At 39.7% G+C, this 16,127-nt stretch overlaps 1 protein-coding gene across 4 annotated transcripts in view; it reads right to left on the bottom strand.

The window, feature by feature from the left end:
- SLC26A4 (solute carrier family 26 member 4) overlaps positions 1-16,127 on the bottom strand; it is a 62,304-nt gene that overhangs the window by 44,222 nt on the left and 1,955 nt on the right. For all 4 annotated transcript variants that reach the window (XM_035254101.3, XM_002751739.6, XM_035254100.3 and 1 more), the window contains exons 3-6: positions 15,491-15,630; positions 6,773-6,883; positions 4,652-4,836; positions 3,886-4,050 (exon numbers count right to left, since the gene is read on the bottom strand). In XM_035254101.3, coding sequence (XP_035109992.1) covers positions 3,886-4,050; positions 4,652-4,836; positions 6,773-6,883; positions 15,491-15,630 — 601 coding nt within the window. The remainder of the gene's footprint in view (positions 1-3,885; positions 4,051-4,651; positions 4,837-6,772; positions 6,884-15,490; positions 15,631-16,127) is intronic.

The following is a 16,127-nucleotide window of genomic DNA, read 5'->3' as shown; positions in this document are numbered from 1 at the left end:
TAGATCAATCCTTAAAGTGTTACTTTAGTATAATGGCGTAAATTTTACACACTGAAATAGGTGCAAAGCAACACATCTAATCAAGCTTAGTGGTGACTTTCAAAGCTGTCATCCTTGTCTACTGAGACAAACCACTCAAATTGAACGGTGGGAAATCAATCCTAAGTGGACTCTGGGACTTACTTACCTAACAGTAGCTATATGGTAGCGTCAAGGGTATTAACTAATTCTAAATTGCTGCCAGTACCCTGTCCTTCTCCCTTCTGCTTCCTATAACCAGTCTCTCTGGCATTTGTGAATTAACTGATTTCTTTTTCTCCTAGTATTTTCTCCCGTATTTCTTTGCATTCATTATTACCAGTTGTCAGAACCTCTTTGGGGGAGAGGGCAAGACAACCAAAGTACAACCTTAGAACAAAGATAAGTTAACATTCCAGGAAAAGTATTTTACAACAATCTGACACTTTTTCCTGGGAGAATCCTCTACTACTCTGCATGTATTGAAAGATTCTTTCATGTATAATTGCAATGGTAATGTCATAAGCAAAATTCTCTGTTCAAGGACTAAGTGGCTCATTCAACTCTATGCAATCATTTTCAGACCTGCTGTTTCTTTTTTTTTTTTTTTTCCAGAAGAGCAAACACATATTCACCACCACATAAAGATGATTGAAATACCTTCTCCAACTTGGCTGGCCTGTGAAGAATTTCTTGCAAAATTCTATGTATATGCTAAACTGAGACATCAAGAAAAATATTCAACAGGAAATAAGTTACATCATGACTGCATTTGGTTTAAAAACTATTTCTGACCTTGGTCTAGTGTTTCCTGGTCACTTTTGTCCCTGTCAAAGTAAAATCATTTGCAGAAAGTTTCTTCTTAAACATAATGCTAGGAGACCAGAAGAACTATCTCCCCTGTTCTGCGGGGGTCCTGCAATGGCCAGGGACCCAGGTCAACAATTAATTTGGACCTCCTGTGATCTGTGTAGATGAAGACCAAGCCATGTTTGCACAATGAGGTGAGTATACTCAGTAAGGGATGTCTTGGTAGGTTAAGGATTCAGTGGACTTGTATAGGGAGTGAACAGTGCCTGGTACATGGTAGATATTCAATATATGTTTACTGAATAGATAAACTGAATGAATGAGAATGAAAGAACAAATGAGTGTACATTCAATGAAGAAAATGTGAAAGTAAGTAAAAGCAAGATGTGCCAGGCGCTGCAAAAGTTACAGAGCCTGTCAAAATAAGGCAGTCAGAGATCTCAAAAAGAACTAAGGATTGGCCACGTGCAGTGGCTCACACCTATAATCCCAACACAGTAGGAGGCTGCAGTAAGAGGACTGCTTGAGGTTAGGAGTTCAAGACTAGCCTAGGCAACACGGCAAAACCTGTCTCTACCCCAAAAAAATCTTAAATTTTTTTATTTTAATGTTTAAATATGGGCTGGGCATGATGGCTCACTCCTGTAATCCCAGCACTTTGAGAGGTCAAGGTGAGAGAATCACTTGAGCTCAGGAGTTCAAGCCCAACCTGGGCAACATAGCAAGACATCACCCCTACTAAGATTCAACAAAGAAAAAGAAAATTAGCCAGGTGTGGTGGTACACACCTGTAGTTCCAGCTACTCAGCAAGCTGAGGTGGAAGCATCGCTTAACACAGGGAGATGGAGGTTGCAATGAGCTATGACTGAGCTATTGCAGTTCAGCCTGGGCAATGGGGCAAGCTCCTGTCTCAAAAAAAAAAAAAAAAAGAAAAGAAAAGAAAAGAAATTGATGGAAAACTGAGGACTTGATAGGAAGAATACATCAAGAATTACCAATATAATGCTGAATCAAAAAGTTTTGCTAATGTCCTCTAATAGGCTGGATCCTGAGGAAGTGAACGGTGAGCTTCATAAGGTCTATTCATATGTGATAATAATAATAAAAAACTTAGTTCTTACTATGTGCCAGATATGAAGCTAAGTGTCTTACACATATTTTCTTTTTAAATCCTCACAGCTCTAAGAGGTAGCTACTATCACCACTCCCATTTTACAACTGCAGACACTAAGGCTTAGGGAAGTTGGATATAAACATCATGGGTAGTGGCTGGTAGAACCAAGACTCCAACTCAAGGCTATTGAAGTTCAAAGTCCATTATCGTTTTTGTTTTTTTTTATTGTTGTTGCTGTTATTGCTGTTTGAGATGGGGTCTCACTCCCATCACTCAGGCTGGAATGCAGTGCCATGATCTTGGCTTACTGCAGCCTCAACTTCCTGAGCTCAGGTGATCTTCTCACCTCAGTGTCCCAAGTCGATGGGACTACAAGTGCGTGTCACCATGCATTGGTAATTTTTTGTATTTTTAGTAGAGACAAGGTTTTGCCATGTTGTCCAAGCTGGTCTCAAACTCATGGGCTCAAGTGATCCACCTATGTCAGCCTCCCAAACTCCTGGGATTATAGGCATGAGCCACCACAGCTGGCCTCATTTCTGCCTCCTCTATCTATTCTCACTGCTTAGCGTAGTGCCCGGCCTGTAGTAAGCACTTGGCAATATTTGTTGAATGGATGGGGTATAATAGTATGGGATTATGGCACTGTTACAAAATTGAGCAATTCCTGACAACCTCACGAATTCTCAGATATGTGTACATGGCCTTACATTGTTTTAGAAGCTAACAGGTGGGTCTTTAAAGACTCAAACTCCATTCTTAATGTGACATTATTTTTGTGTGGCATCATTCCCTCCAAGCTAGGATGACATCATGTTACTATTATCACCATTTTTCAAGCATCAATAACATGCTTTATATAGAACACATTTTTAGATCCAAGACCTTTTTCAAATCTAATTTGTGTGATCTACATCCTGCTTTTGCATTTCTTTTGCATGGTGAATCATCTCTGAATCTAATGTTCCTTTCATCTATAATTGTTGGCACATTTACATTATGCATTTTATGGACTCTCACGGTTAGAAAAAGCTTTTAGAGATATATCTCCAATCATTTCATTTCACCAATAAGAAAAGATGCCTTGAAATAAGAATTTCAGAACAACTCCTTTTTTTAGAGTACTTGTTATGTATCAGCCCCTGGGCCAAGTGCTTATCTATTCTTATTTAACAACCCAATGTGATATATGCTATCACTAACACAATTTTGCAGAGAAGGAAACTGAGGCATGGCGATTTGCTCACATGGCTAGTAGAAAGTAGAGCCAGAATTTGAACTCAGGTCCACCCAGTTCTAAACCTGAGCTTTCGGTTAGTATCCTACATGATGTATTCAGGGTCACTTACCTGTTAGAGGCAAAGCTGAGGCTAGAAATCAAGTCTGTGACATTCCAGAGCAGCCTTTACTGCGTTATACCACTTTGTCTTCATTCATGTTTTTAAGTACAATAGTATTTCTGAGAGAAGCAACCAAATCTTTTGAATGGCTCCCAAAGTATGCATAGAGAAATGTGGGCTCTCCAGACTCGAGTTTTGTTTTACTTAGTTTTAGTTTTGTTTTTGTTTGAGACAAGGTCTTGCTCTATCACCCAGGATGGAGTGCAGTGGGGCAATCACAGCTCACTGCAGCCTCAACCTCCAGGGCTCAGGAGATCTTCCCACCTCAGCCTCCCAAGTAGCTGAGACTACAAGTGTGCACCAACACACCTGGCGAATTTTTTGATATTTTGATTTTTTTTTCTTTTATATATGAGATCTCACCATATTGCCCAGGCTGGTCTCAAACTGCTGGGCTCAAGCAATCCACCCACCATGGCCTTCCAAAGTGCTGGGATTACAGATGGGAGCCACGGTGCCCAGCCCAGACTCAAAGAGAGAATGAATACAATTGTTTCTGGAATGTACAGTGACCCATCCCTGGAGTAAGAAGCAGCACTTACATAGATAATAGAGAGAACGCCATTATAGTTTTTGGTTGAAACATTGAGGACAATCTTTAGCTGTGAGACCAGCACTTGGAAGGCAGCAGCTGTTGTGAAGCCCCCAACCAAAGGATCTGCCAAGTACCTCACTATGAATCCAATCTGCAAACCTCCAAATATCAACTAGGATTAAAAAAAAGAAACAAAAATTAAATGTTTGCCTGCGATAGGAACCAACTCTCTGGAAATATTAAATTAAGCTTAATACCAATTAAAACACTGGTAGCCTACCTATAGCACAAAAGTATTTGTAGGAAAAAAAATACAAATTTCTTAATGCCCTAATTATTCCCCTCTCTCCTCCACTCTAAAATTTTAAAACCATGAATAATAAAAAGCTTGAAATATTTTTATACATGTACTCAGAAAAGCAAAAATCTGTAGCTTATTCCTGTGGCTTTCAGTCCTGTGTCTCTGCTCACCAGAACACGTTTTTCTCCTTTATGAATTCCCGTATACTTCCCTTCTCTCATCCTCAATTGAATCACATATGTTCTTCTATGCTTTTTTTCTGCCTCTGACTTTGATGATAAGTGAGCCTTAATAAGTGGGGTCTTGCTGACTATTTTAGCATCTGACCTAAAACAATGTAATTTAGAAAATAATTTTGGGTTCCAGGAAATTACTTTGTTTTATTTTTAGAAGAATATTTAAGTGTATATGCTTTAAAGTTAATCTCAAATAAAAATTACACCAATCTATATTTTATCTGTAAGTTCATTACCTGTATTATTCCAACCAGTAGAGTCAGGGTGCTGGCAATTAAGACTCTTGCTGTATCTCTAGCTGCAACATCGATCATGGTAGTATTTAATACAGTTCCATTGCTGCTGGATACGAGAAAGTGTTCGTCTGGGGCCATGCTCAGAACAACAGATCCCACCATTAAACTCACCACTGGAAAAGGTCCTGGGGAAAAAAAGTCTCTAACAATTAATCAGTTATTAATCACAAATGTTCAATGTGTCTACATAGGATTTAAAAGATGTGTAAAAGATTTAGCTGCAACTAGGAAAATCTTGTTTGCTCACAAAAGAAGCTAAGCCGGATACAGTGGCTCACGTCTGTAATCCCAGCACTTTGGGAGGCTGAGGTAGGAAGACCGCTTGAGCCCAGGAGTTTTAGACCAGCCTGAGCAACATAGTGAAACCCATCTTTTCCGAAATAAGACAAAAATTAGCTGGATGTGGTGGTGCATGCCTATGATCCTAGCTACCTGGGAGGCTGAGGTGGGAGGATTGCTCAAGTACTGAAGGTGGAGGCTGCAGTGAACTGAGATGATGCCATCATACTCCAGCCTAAGTGACAGAGCTAGATCCTGTGTCAACAACAATAACAACAAAAAGAAGCTTAAAAAGCAGATGTCTCAAGGCATTCATGACCCAGAAGTTGGCGAGAGAGACATATAGGTAATTATTATAATACCACATTCAGGATGCTTTGTGAGTATATCAGAAGGTCGTCTAATCTGTCTATGTGTGATCCTCATGTGTATGGGTGGTGGGGACGAGGATGAGAGTTGTCAGGAAAGGTTTCCTGGCAAAGGTAGCACATACATTGAGTTTTTACTTATTCCACTTAACTTTCATTTCATATAATCTCATTAATTTCCTAGAGTGTCCAATGTCCTGATCTCTGTGGATCCGAGTACCTTGATCAATATCACAGGGTCCAAGTGAGGATAAAAAAACAGCAAAGGGAGTATGAAGTTTCTTTCTCCTTTTGTATGACACAAGATTTTTTCATATCAAATGTCAATCTGTAAGATTTTGTGTTTTAAAAAATATAATTTTTTCCCAGCAACTGCTCCATTCACTAATGTTGTTTTTATCCATGATGATGTTAATGATTTCTGCCCTTTGATCATGGAAGCCTTTATGGTTCTGAGGTCTCAAAATCCAACCCCAGTCACCTGGAATGTCTCAATGTACACAAAACCCAAGATCAGCTTCCATGCTTCTCATCTAGTCAAGCATTCAATACTAATTGACTCTCTAAGGTGTGGATGCTTTTTCAATCAATAACAACTTTCTGCTCTCCTCCTAAGGAAATACAACTAAAGACAAAAACATGGGTTGAGGATAAAATAGATGGTTGCATTTATTTCAAGAGGATCGTTGAGGTAGACATGTCTAGCCAGCAGATGGATGTAGGAGCAAAATTTTCTCTAGTATAAATGTCAAAGTCACAAAATAGCATTAAAACACTCATTTACTAGGACATTCTAACAAAAGAGAATTCAAATTTTAGGAATAGCCAGAAAATTCATTATAAGCCATAGCAAGAAAAAATGCCAAGCTTAGCTTCTAAATTGTTTTGGTGAGATTTTACCAGTCTTCTAATATTAGTGATTTTAAATAAGTATGCTCTTTAATCAAATCATAAACATGTATTTGATGAACATACTTAGTCATTTATAAGCTAATCTGGTAAAATGGTAGGTTCAAAGACTTTGTGCATTTTTTTCCTGCCATTTCATATTTTGGAAGAGAATACTTTCTAAATTTGGAGTCAAATTTATCATGTTTCTAAAAAACAAAAAATGCTACATGCTAAAATGTTAAGGCAGGCTGTAATTTTGTTTTTCAATATTTCCTCTTCATTATAAAAAGTTATGTAACATCATTGAACACAAAAAGCAGACAAAACACTGAAACTCTATTTCCCTGAAAAGATTAACAAAGATAAATTAGGTTGGTGCAAAAGTCATTGCAGTTTTCTCAAAAGTGTAATTGCAAAAACTGCAATCATTTTTGCACCAATAATATAGAGGCATGATGCACTTAATATAGCCCAAACACTTTAAACATGAGCAAATATAATTGTAAAAGATACTTATAATTACCAACTGAGATATGCCTTGATGTTCCAAAGATAAAGTATGTCAGGATAGGGAAAAAAGCTGAGTAGAGACCATATCCAACAGGAACTGCAGCTAGTAGAGCATATGCCATCCCTGAAAGCACATCCAAAGTGGTTAAATTCACAAATGAAAGTTATCGTATGCAGAAAGTCCTTAACTTAAAATGGTTCTACTTATGACTTTGACTTTATGATGGTGCGAAAGCAATATGCATTCAGTAGAAATCATACTTTAACCATACAACCATTCTGTTTTTCACTTTCAGTACATTATTCAATAAATTACATGATACATTCAATACTTTATTATAAAATAGGCTTGTGTTAGATTATTTGCCCATCTATGGGCTATTGTAAGTGTTCTGAGCACATTTCAGGCAGGATAGGCTAAGATACATGTTCCATAGGTTAGGTGTATTAAGCGCATTTTTGACTTAAAATATTTTCAACTTGCAGTGGGTTTACTGGGACGTAATCTCATGGTAAGTAGAGAACAATCTTTCTTTCTACTTTACAAAGAAGGGCCTTTACACAGATACTCTCAGTTTACAGTTTCAACAGATCAGCCTGTCCTGAGTTGGTCTCCTTAGGATGCAGAACAGGATCCAAATCAGTTGAAACAATGATTGCATCTACAAACATCACTTTCTCTAATGAATTGAATCAATTGATCAGTAATTCAGTCAACCCCTGATCAGATCAGTGGGAAAAAACAACCAAGTCAACCCTCAATTAAAAGCTTAGGCCAGGTATGGTGGCCCACACCTATAATCCCAGGGCTTTGGGAGGCCACAGGCAGAAGTATCAATTGAGCCCAGGAATTTGAGACCAGTCTGGAAAACACAGCAAGACTCCATCTCTACGGTAAAATGAATGAGCCCGGCATCTTGGTTTATGCCTATAATCCTAGCTATTAAGGAGGCTGAGGCAGGAGGATTGCTTGAGCCCAGGAATTTGAGGTTACAGCGAGCTATGATCATGCCACTGCACTCCAGCCTGGGCAACAGAGCAAGATCTTGTGTCTAAAATAGAAAAAAAAAAAAAAAAGACTTGGTCAATTCAGTCCAAAGGCTCAGACCAGTTTTGCACAGAGGCAGTTGTGTCTGAGCTCAGTGTTTCTCTGTGTTCTGAGGGACACCGTCATTGTTGTGCTGCCCTTTTTCCTTTCTTGGTGGGGAGGTAAAGTTAAACCCAAAGAAAAAATATGACAATTACACACAGCAGCAAACAAGACTACTCTACCCTGATGAAGTTGACCAACTCCTCCACTACGCAATGCCAGCAGCCCCAGGCCTGTGAATATCCGGCTATAGAGAAATAAACATTCTAGTTTACACATGGGTTAGAAGAAGATGACATTCTTTTCCCTGGTTAAATACTTAGGTAGTCAGCACAACTTCATTTTCCTCCTCACTCTTCACTCACTCTCAACGAGAGACAATCAAGCCTTTTGACCCTTGAATCATTAATAAGGAATTACATTTATAGTAGTTAATAAAAATGGCAACAACCTGAATATGCTGGCCCCCATGCACTCAATATTATTTCTCAGATGAATGTCCCCAAGTGGGGAAGTGGTTAACTAAGTCATGCTTCATACTTTGCAATTCTATGAAATGAAATTGATGTGATGCACAGAAGTACATTTACTGACGTGGAGAGATGTGAAGTAAAAGGAAATAAAGTGAGTAAAATCAAGATTCAAAACTGGCAAGCATGTATGCTCCTGCTTCTGTAAAAGTACACATGTATGTTGCATGCATTAAAAAATCTGGTGGTATTTTGAATATAATATGAAGTAATTCAGATATACAAGAAAGACAATGAATAATAAAAAAAACTTTCATATATCCATCATCTAATTTAAGAAATAAATTATTGCCATTGCAGTGGGAGCTCTCAGTATACTCTTCCTCAATCACATCCTCTTTCCTCCCTCCAACCTCAGAAGCAACAACTATCCTTAATTTGGTGCTTATTATTTCCAGACATTTTGTTATAGTTTTATATAGATACATATTTATGTGTCTAGTAAGATATTTACTAAAATATTAACGGGTTGTCTGGTAGGATCAGAGGAGACTTCTAGTTTGTGGTGGAGGTATTTTTCATGTTCCTTATATGTATTTTTTAGTTTTCTACAATAAGCATTCATTCATTCAACAAGTATTGATTATGCACCTACCGTGTGTCAGACAATGTTAAAACAAAGTCTCTGCCCTGGTGGAGTTTGTATTCTAGAAAAATACATCTATTAGTACAACTGGTTTAATATATAAATTACAAAAAGGAATTGCAATAGTCAGTAGTCCCAAGAGCATGGAATAGAATGGGAAGCTGACTCCACAGAAGGAAGACAAGAAAAGAAGGAGCAGGAAATGAAAACACAGCTTGTTGGCCGGGCGCAGTGGCTCAAGCCTGTAATCCCAGCACTTTGGGAGGCCGAGGTGGGTGGATCACGAGGTCAAAACATCGAGACCATCCTGGTCAACATGGTGAAACCCCGTCTCTACTAAAAATACGAAAAATTAGCTGGGCATGGTGGCGCCTGCCTGTAATCCCAGCTACTCAGGAAGCTGAGGCAGGAGAATTGCCTGAACCCAGGAGGCGGAGGTTGCGGTGAGCTGAGATCGCGCCATTGCACTCCAGCCTGGGTGACAAGAGCGAAACTCCGTTTCAAAAAAGAAAGAAAGAAAACACAGCTTGTCTACTTCATATGGACATTTTTAAAGTCCTTCCCAAATTTTATTGCCCTAAACTGGGCTCTGCAGTTCCTTTTTTTTTTCTTTTTTTGATGGAGTTTCACTCTTATAACCCAGGCTGGAGTGCAATGGTGCTACCTCAGCTCACCGCAACCTCTGCCTCCTGGGTTCAAGCGATTCTCCTGCCTCAGCCTCCTGAGTAGCTAGGATTACAGGCATGTGCCACCACACCTGGCTAATTTTGTATATTTAGTAGAGACGGGGTTTCTTCATGTTGGGCACGCTGGTCTCGAACTGCCAACCTCAGGTGATCCCCCCCACCTCAGCCTTCCAAAGTGCTGGGATTACAGGCGTGGGCCACCACACCCAGCCTGCAGTACTTAATATGCCTGGAAAAGGGGAACTTTTCAGTTTTCATACAGAATGTCCCATTTAGGGACCACTACTACTCAAATATACTGTAATCATCTTTATTATAAAAAAAAAAACTTGGTACAACAGCTTTAAAATTATACAATTTGTGAAGAAATCTGGGGCCATGCATGATGGCTCCTGCCTATAAACCTAGCATTTTGGGAGGCCGAGGTGGGTGGATCAGTTGAGGTCAGGAGTTTGAGACCACTCCAACCAACATGGTAAAACACCATCCCTACTAAAAATACAAAAATTAGCTGGGGGTGGTGGTGCACGCCGGTAATTTCAGCTATGCAGGAGGTTGAGGCACGAGGATTGCTTGTACCCAGGGGGTGGTGGTTGCAGTGAGCCAAGATCATACCACTATACTCCAGCCTGTGTGACAGACTCTGTCTCAAAAAAAAAAATTAATTAATTAAAAGAAATCTGAGCCATTGATTTAAATGATGGAACCTCTGTGCTGGTAGTTATGATGTATAGGAGGGTGACATGTACTGATAAGGCAGGTGCTAATAAACAGTTGAAATATTAAATTTAAATTTTATCTAAAGGTAAAGCCTTCCACCATGTGAGATGCAGCAAGGAGATGAGCCCTCACCAGAAACGGAATCTGGAGGCACCTTAATGTTGCAGAAATAAATTTCTGTTGTTTAAAAAAACAAATAAATAAAAGTCCAAAGTAGGAAGCAGACAGCAGACTCTGTAAGCTGTGAATAAAGATAGTACTACAAAGGTTGCATTATCTGCTCTCTGATGGGAATTTTTTAAATAACAAAAATCAGAAAGATCCCATCATCTGTAGCAATTTCCTGGCTTCCTAGTAACCTGAGCTCCTCTTCTCTGATGAGTTTTTCTACTACTCTTCAGCTACTCAGCCAGTGGTTACATTGTCATCAATGGAAACTGCAACACCACCTTTGAAATCTGAATTTTGATCCTCTCTCCAGCTATAGCCTCCAAGCCTTTCAGCTCACCTACCCCAGAATCCTTATTGCTTCATTTCTTTGTCCTCAGGAGGCTTCTAATCAATTAACAGATTCACTTTCTCCCTAGTCTCCGCACCTTCCTGTCTTCACTTCCACACTTTGCCCAGCACAGATTCTATGGAATTTTTCAAATATTCTTAACTCCCTTGTTTTGATCTCTCCCTCCTTCCTTTTCTTGTCTGGCAAAACCCCAATTTGGCTGACTTCAAACATTCACCTTTTCCATGACAGCCTTCGAGCAGCAAGATAAACTGTACTGAAGGCATCTACAAATGGGCTAACCAATTTCATGAAAACTGTGTGATCACAAGTCCCAGATGTGCACTCAACACTGCCTGGGGACCCAATTACATTTCCTCAGGGGGAGTGCTTTTCCTCTCCCTGAGACAACTATTCAAACCTCCCCTACTTACCTCAATCTGCCCAAACCCTTCTCCACCAGACTCAAAGAGACACATTCTGCATTTAATCAAAAACAGAATCCATGAGATACTCCCAAGTTCCTTTTCATCAAAATTTCAAGCCTGTCTGCATCTGCACCATTTGGGCCTTCCTCCTTTGTAAATGGAAGAAATATCCCTCCTGCCTTTAAGGAGTAATTCTCCCAATTCTGTTCTCAAACCCATCCACAGTTGCCCCTTTTTACCACTTTGCTTCTAGTTATTTTTCCTGTGCTTCTTGCACCACAGATCTCTTTCTTTCCACTAGGTTATTCCTATCAGTTCACAAATATGTTCTAGTGTCTTGCATAGTAAGAAAAACAGATTCTCCCTTCACTCTACCTTTGTCTCATCTCCCTTCAATTCATGGCAAAACTTCTTAAAAGCAGTCTGCAATCCTTCGTTGTACCCCACCGCTCAGGCATATTCAACACTGTCGGCCCCTCTGCTTTGTTTTTGTTGTTGCTGTTTTTAAACCTTCTCTCTTGGCTTCGGATCCCACATTCCTTTGGTTGTTCTTTGTCTTCAACTTCCTGGGTCCGGCTTTCTCAGGTTCTTGGCTGGCTCCCTCTTCGCCTTCCTAACCTCGAAGTATTCTGGCTCTCTTCTCTTCCGTACCTGCCCTTTCTTCCTAGGTAATCACAGGCATTCCCACTCTTGTAAATATCACCTCTTCAGCGATACGCTCCTAATTTTTACGTCTAGCCTAGACCTCCCTTCTGACCTTCACACATGCAGTAGCTCCCACTTGTCTATTTGGCATCTCCACTCAGGTGTCTCACCTGCATCTCAAACTTAGCAGATCCAAAAGGAAACTTGATTTCCTATCCAAAACCTGCACCTCAGCCTGTCTTTGCCATTTAGATAAATGATGTAACATCTACTTGGTTGCTCAAGCCAACAACCCTGGAGGCATCTGTAATTTTCATTGACATTTATTCAGTATGCGTCAGTGATTCTTGCTACACAATATAGTCCAGATCTTGCAGCTCTCTTCATAGCCTGCCTCTTTTGGTTCAAGCTGACACACCTGTTCTTCCTTTAATTCATAGCAATAGCCCCACAGGGCTAGGAATAGGGTGAGGCAAGTGAGGTGTCTATGGCACAGTAAAGAGGCATCCTGAGAGTCAGTGCCTCACTTACCTCATCCTAATCCCAGTCCTGGCTCAATTTTTCATGGTTTTCCCACCCTTCCCCACTGCACTCACCCATACTACAACTCTTCCTTTTCCTCCCTGGAAAATACTAAGTTTTCTGGTATCAGGGCCTTTGCACCTTTACCTGGTACACTCTTTGTTCTGCATATCACATGGCTGTCTCCTTCTCATCCTCTGGTCTTTGACTAAATTTCACCTTCTCAGTAAGGCCTTTCTTGACCACTGTACTTAAAATAGACCTCCCTTCCTGGCTGTGTGTGGTGGCTCACACCTGTAATCCCAGAACTTTGGGAGGCAGAACAGGCAAGTCACTTGAGCCTAGGAGTTCCAGACCAGCCTCGGCAACATGGTGAAACCCTGTCTCTATAAAAATACGAAAATTAGCCAAGCATGGTGGCACATGCCTGTAGTTCCAGCTACTGAGGAGGCTGGGATGGGAGTTTCACCTGGGCCCAGGAGGCCAAGAATGCAGTGAGCTGTGATCTCACCACTACACTCCAGCTTGGGCAACAGCTTGAGACCCTATCTCAAAAAAATACAAAAATAAAAATAAAGACCTGCCTTTCAAATTAATCTGCATTATAGCATATTTAATCCACCACAATAGACATTTCAATCTATAATTATTTTTCTATTTATCTTCTTATTTAATTCCCATCCCTACCCTTTAAAATTATTTTTAGAAGCTCCATGAAGTCAGCACCTGTGCCTGTTAATGAACAACTGAATCCACATGGCTAGATACCTGGCCTACAGATTTAGTTTATAACTATGTATTAAGTGAATGAATGATAAATGAATCTATAAATGAGCCAGATTAACCTCCCAGAAATTCACCTTACACAGATAACTTTATAGAGATAATGTTTCTAGAAACACATATTACCTATAAAGTAAGGAACTACACAACAGACACTGGATTAAAATCACAACTGTACCACTTACCAGCTACATAACCTTGGGCAAGATTTAATAGACTTCTCCCCTATTGAAAATGAAATAATAATAGACTTAACTAGCAGGTTAAGTTAATTAAAAAAAATCCTATTTTTATGAGGATTAAATGAGATAACTGGCAACATTCTTACTTAGCACAGTGTCTGATGATACTTATATACAAAATGAATTCTTATAAGATACTTTTCTATGAAAACTCAGGAGACATGGAGCCATTTTTATACATAGAGGATTTAGTATCAGGAATGCAATTCAATCATTTTCACTAAATATACCATATTATGTGTTAGTCTCTGTGCTAGCCACCTGCTGAACAAATATGAATTAGGCATGGTTCCTGTCCCCCAGAAATCACAGGGTATTGCTATGTCACATCCCTTAGAGCACAGTGTGAATACTTGGCACTGTTAACTTACGAACCTCACAGCCCATCCTACTCTCTCTCTTGTCCACCTTTGTTACTAAGAACATGCTTGATCAGGCTGAGACTCCACCCTAGGTTCACAGGACATCCTCCTTCTCTGTGGTCATCTACCTGGCTTGATCTGAGCAATCTTGAGAGCGTCACAGCCAAATTTTAGCTCACAATATTGCTCTACATTCATTACTAGCTTCTGAAATGGTCTATTTTCAAGCCATTCCCACCTCACCCTACTTCCCATCACTTGACAAACTCAGACTTAGCCATCAGGGAAACTCGGCTTTGACATTCAACTTCCAAGAAGCCATTCCTGATCCCCTAAGACTGGTTTGAGTGCACCTCATTTGCATTCCCTTAGCAAGCCACATTACCCCTGCCACAGCCCTTATAACATTGAATTGTTATCTCTTTCTCCATTGGACTATGAGTTCCTTGGAAGCAGATGATGCATCTTATTTATGTCAGCATACCTAGTGCCTAGAACACAATAGGCGTTTCACAAAATTATAAATAAGATTTCTGTTTTCATGATTCAGAGTCTTTGAGAAATTGGTCAGGGTGTTGGGAGTGGGGCAGAAATGAGTTGGTGGGGATGGGGGACAGAGGAGAATGCCATAATGCTATGCACCGACTATACAACAGATTTCTAAGATGTTTATGGGAATATTATAGTATGAACTCAGTTTATAAAACAATAAATAACCACCTATCTTGGTACATTTTCCCAGAAGATTAAAATAGGAGGATAAATTTTTTTTTAAAAAAAAAAGGGACGAGGGGCAGACAAAACACTCATGTGGAGTCCAGGCTAAGAAGCTTCCTTCACTTTTCTGTAAACCGGTTTCAAACTACACCTCAAGATCCATGTGAGGGAAGTTGAGTGTGGTGGCTTATGCCTGTAATCCCAGTACTTTGGGATGCCAAGGCAGGCATCTCACTTGAGGTTAGGAGTTCCAGATCACCCTGGCCAACATGAAGAAACCCCATCACTACTAAAAATACAAAAATTAGCTTGACATGGTGGAACATGCCTGTAGTCCTAGCTATTCAGAAGGCTGAGACACAAGAATCTCTTGAACTCAAGAGGCAGAGGTTGCAATAAGCCAAGATCGTGCTACTGCACACCAGCCTGGGTGACAGAGCAAGACTCCATCTCTAAAAAGAAAAACAAAACAAAACAAACAAAAAAGATCCATGTGTGGATATAAAATAATTTAATGTGCTGCAATCATCATTTTAAAAACCTAAGTATAATAGAATAGAACAAAGTGAAAATTTAGCATATTGTAATGATAAATAGTTCACAGGAAATTTAGATACATATGCACAGATCATGATGTAACACATATTTCTTTAAAAAAAAAAATTGAGAAGCCACTGTTTAATATATGCCTCTGAATTGGAGTCCTGCAGCTAGTGGGGCAGCAATTTCCCAGGAAGAGAACTCTAAGGAAGAGGAGAAAAGAGGTGACTCTCTCCGCTTAGGGGCTCTACAGGAAAGATAAAGGCCTTGAAGGGTAAGTAAACGTCTGTCACAGACCTATGGTAGCTGGGAAGAAGTGTTAAACTCCTGCTGGAAACCAGAACTTTCAATCACTCAAGAGCCAATCCATCAACATCTTACCTTGCAGCGTGCCCACTAGCCCAGTACTAACTCCCGAAATGATGTCACTTAGCAGCCATTCCTTGACTCGGTATTTGGGGAGCCACTCCAAGATGGGCAGAAGAGTCTTTAGCACACCAAAGGCTCTCTTTCTTGAACAACTGTCAAAAAGCAAGAAAACTGGGTTTTCGATCATCCAATCTCAGTCACAACCAATTTGCAAATTCCAAAGTTATGAACCGAATTCTGCTGTTTATAACTATTAAGAAAACAATAATAATTTCATGGAAAATAATAACCCTGACGTGCTTACCATGCTTTTGCCAAGAACTGTATCTATCCTTTTAAATTCACTGTTCTAGAAAACACAGGATTAAGTGTCCCACCCCTCCCTCACCTTTTTAATCCTCTGAGAAAATATTCCTACACAAAAACCTATTTTCTGGTCCAGCCAGAGACTGATGGATGTGGAGTCTCTAAATGGAGATTAATTTTCAGACTCCTAACCCAGGCACCTTATCATTATTATTTTCTTTAAAGAAAATAAACACACTGAGTATATTTTTGCAATAGAAATCTGGAGCTAGTTTTTACAAAAATCTTAGCATGATGAATGAATACCTTGTATCTTGCTGCATAGTTTTTAAATTCAATAACC

The sequence above is a fragment of the Callithrix jacchus genome, chromosome 11 (genome assembly GCF_049354715.1).
Source record: "Callithrix jacchus isolate 240 chromosome 11, calJac240_pri, whole genome shotgun sequence".
NCBI lineage: Eukaryota > Metazoa > Chordata > Mammalia > Primates > Cebidae > Callithrix > Callithrix jacchus.
This window is presented reverse-complemented; position numbering and strand designations above follow the sequence as displayed.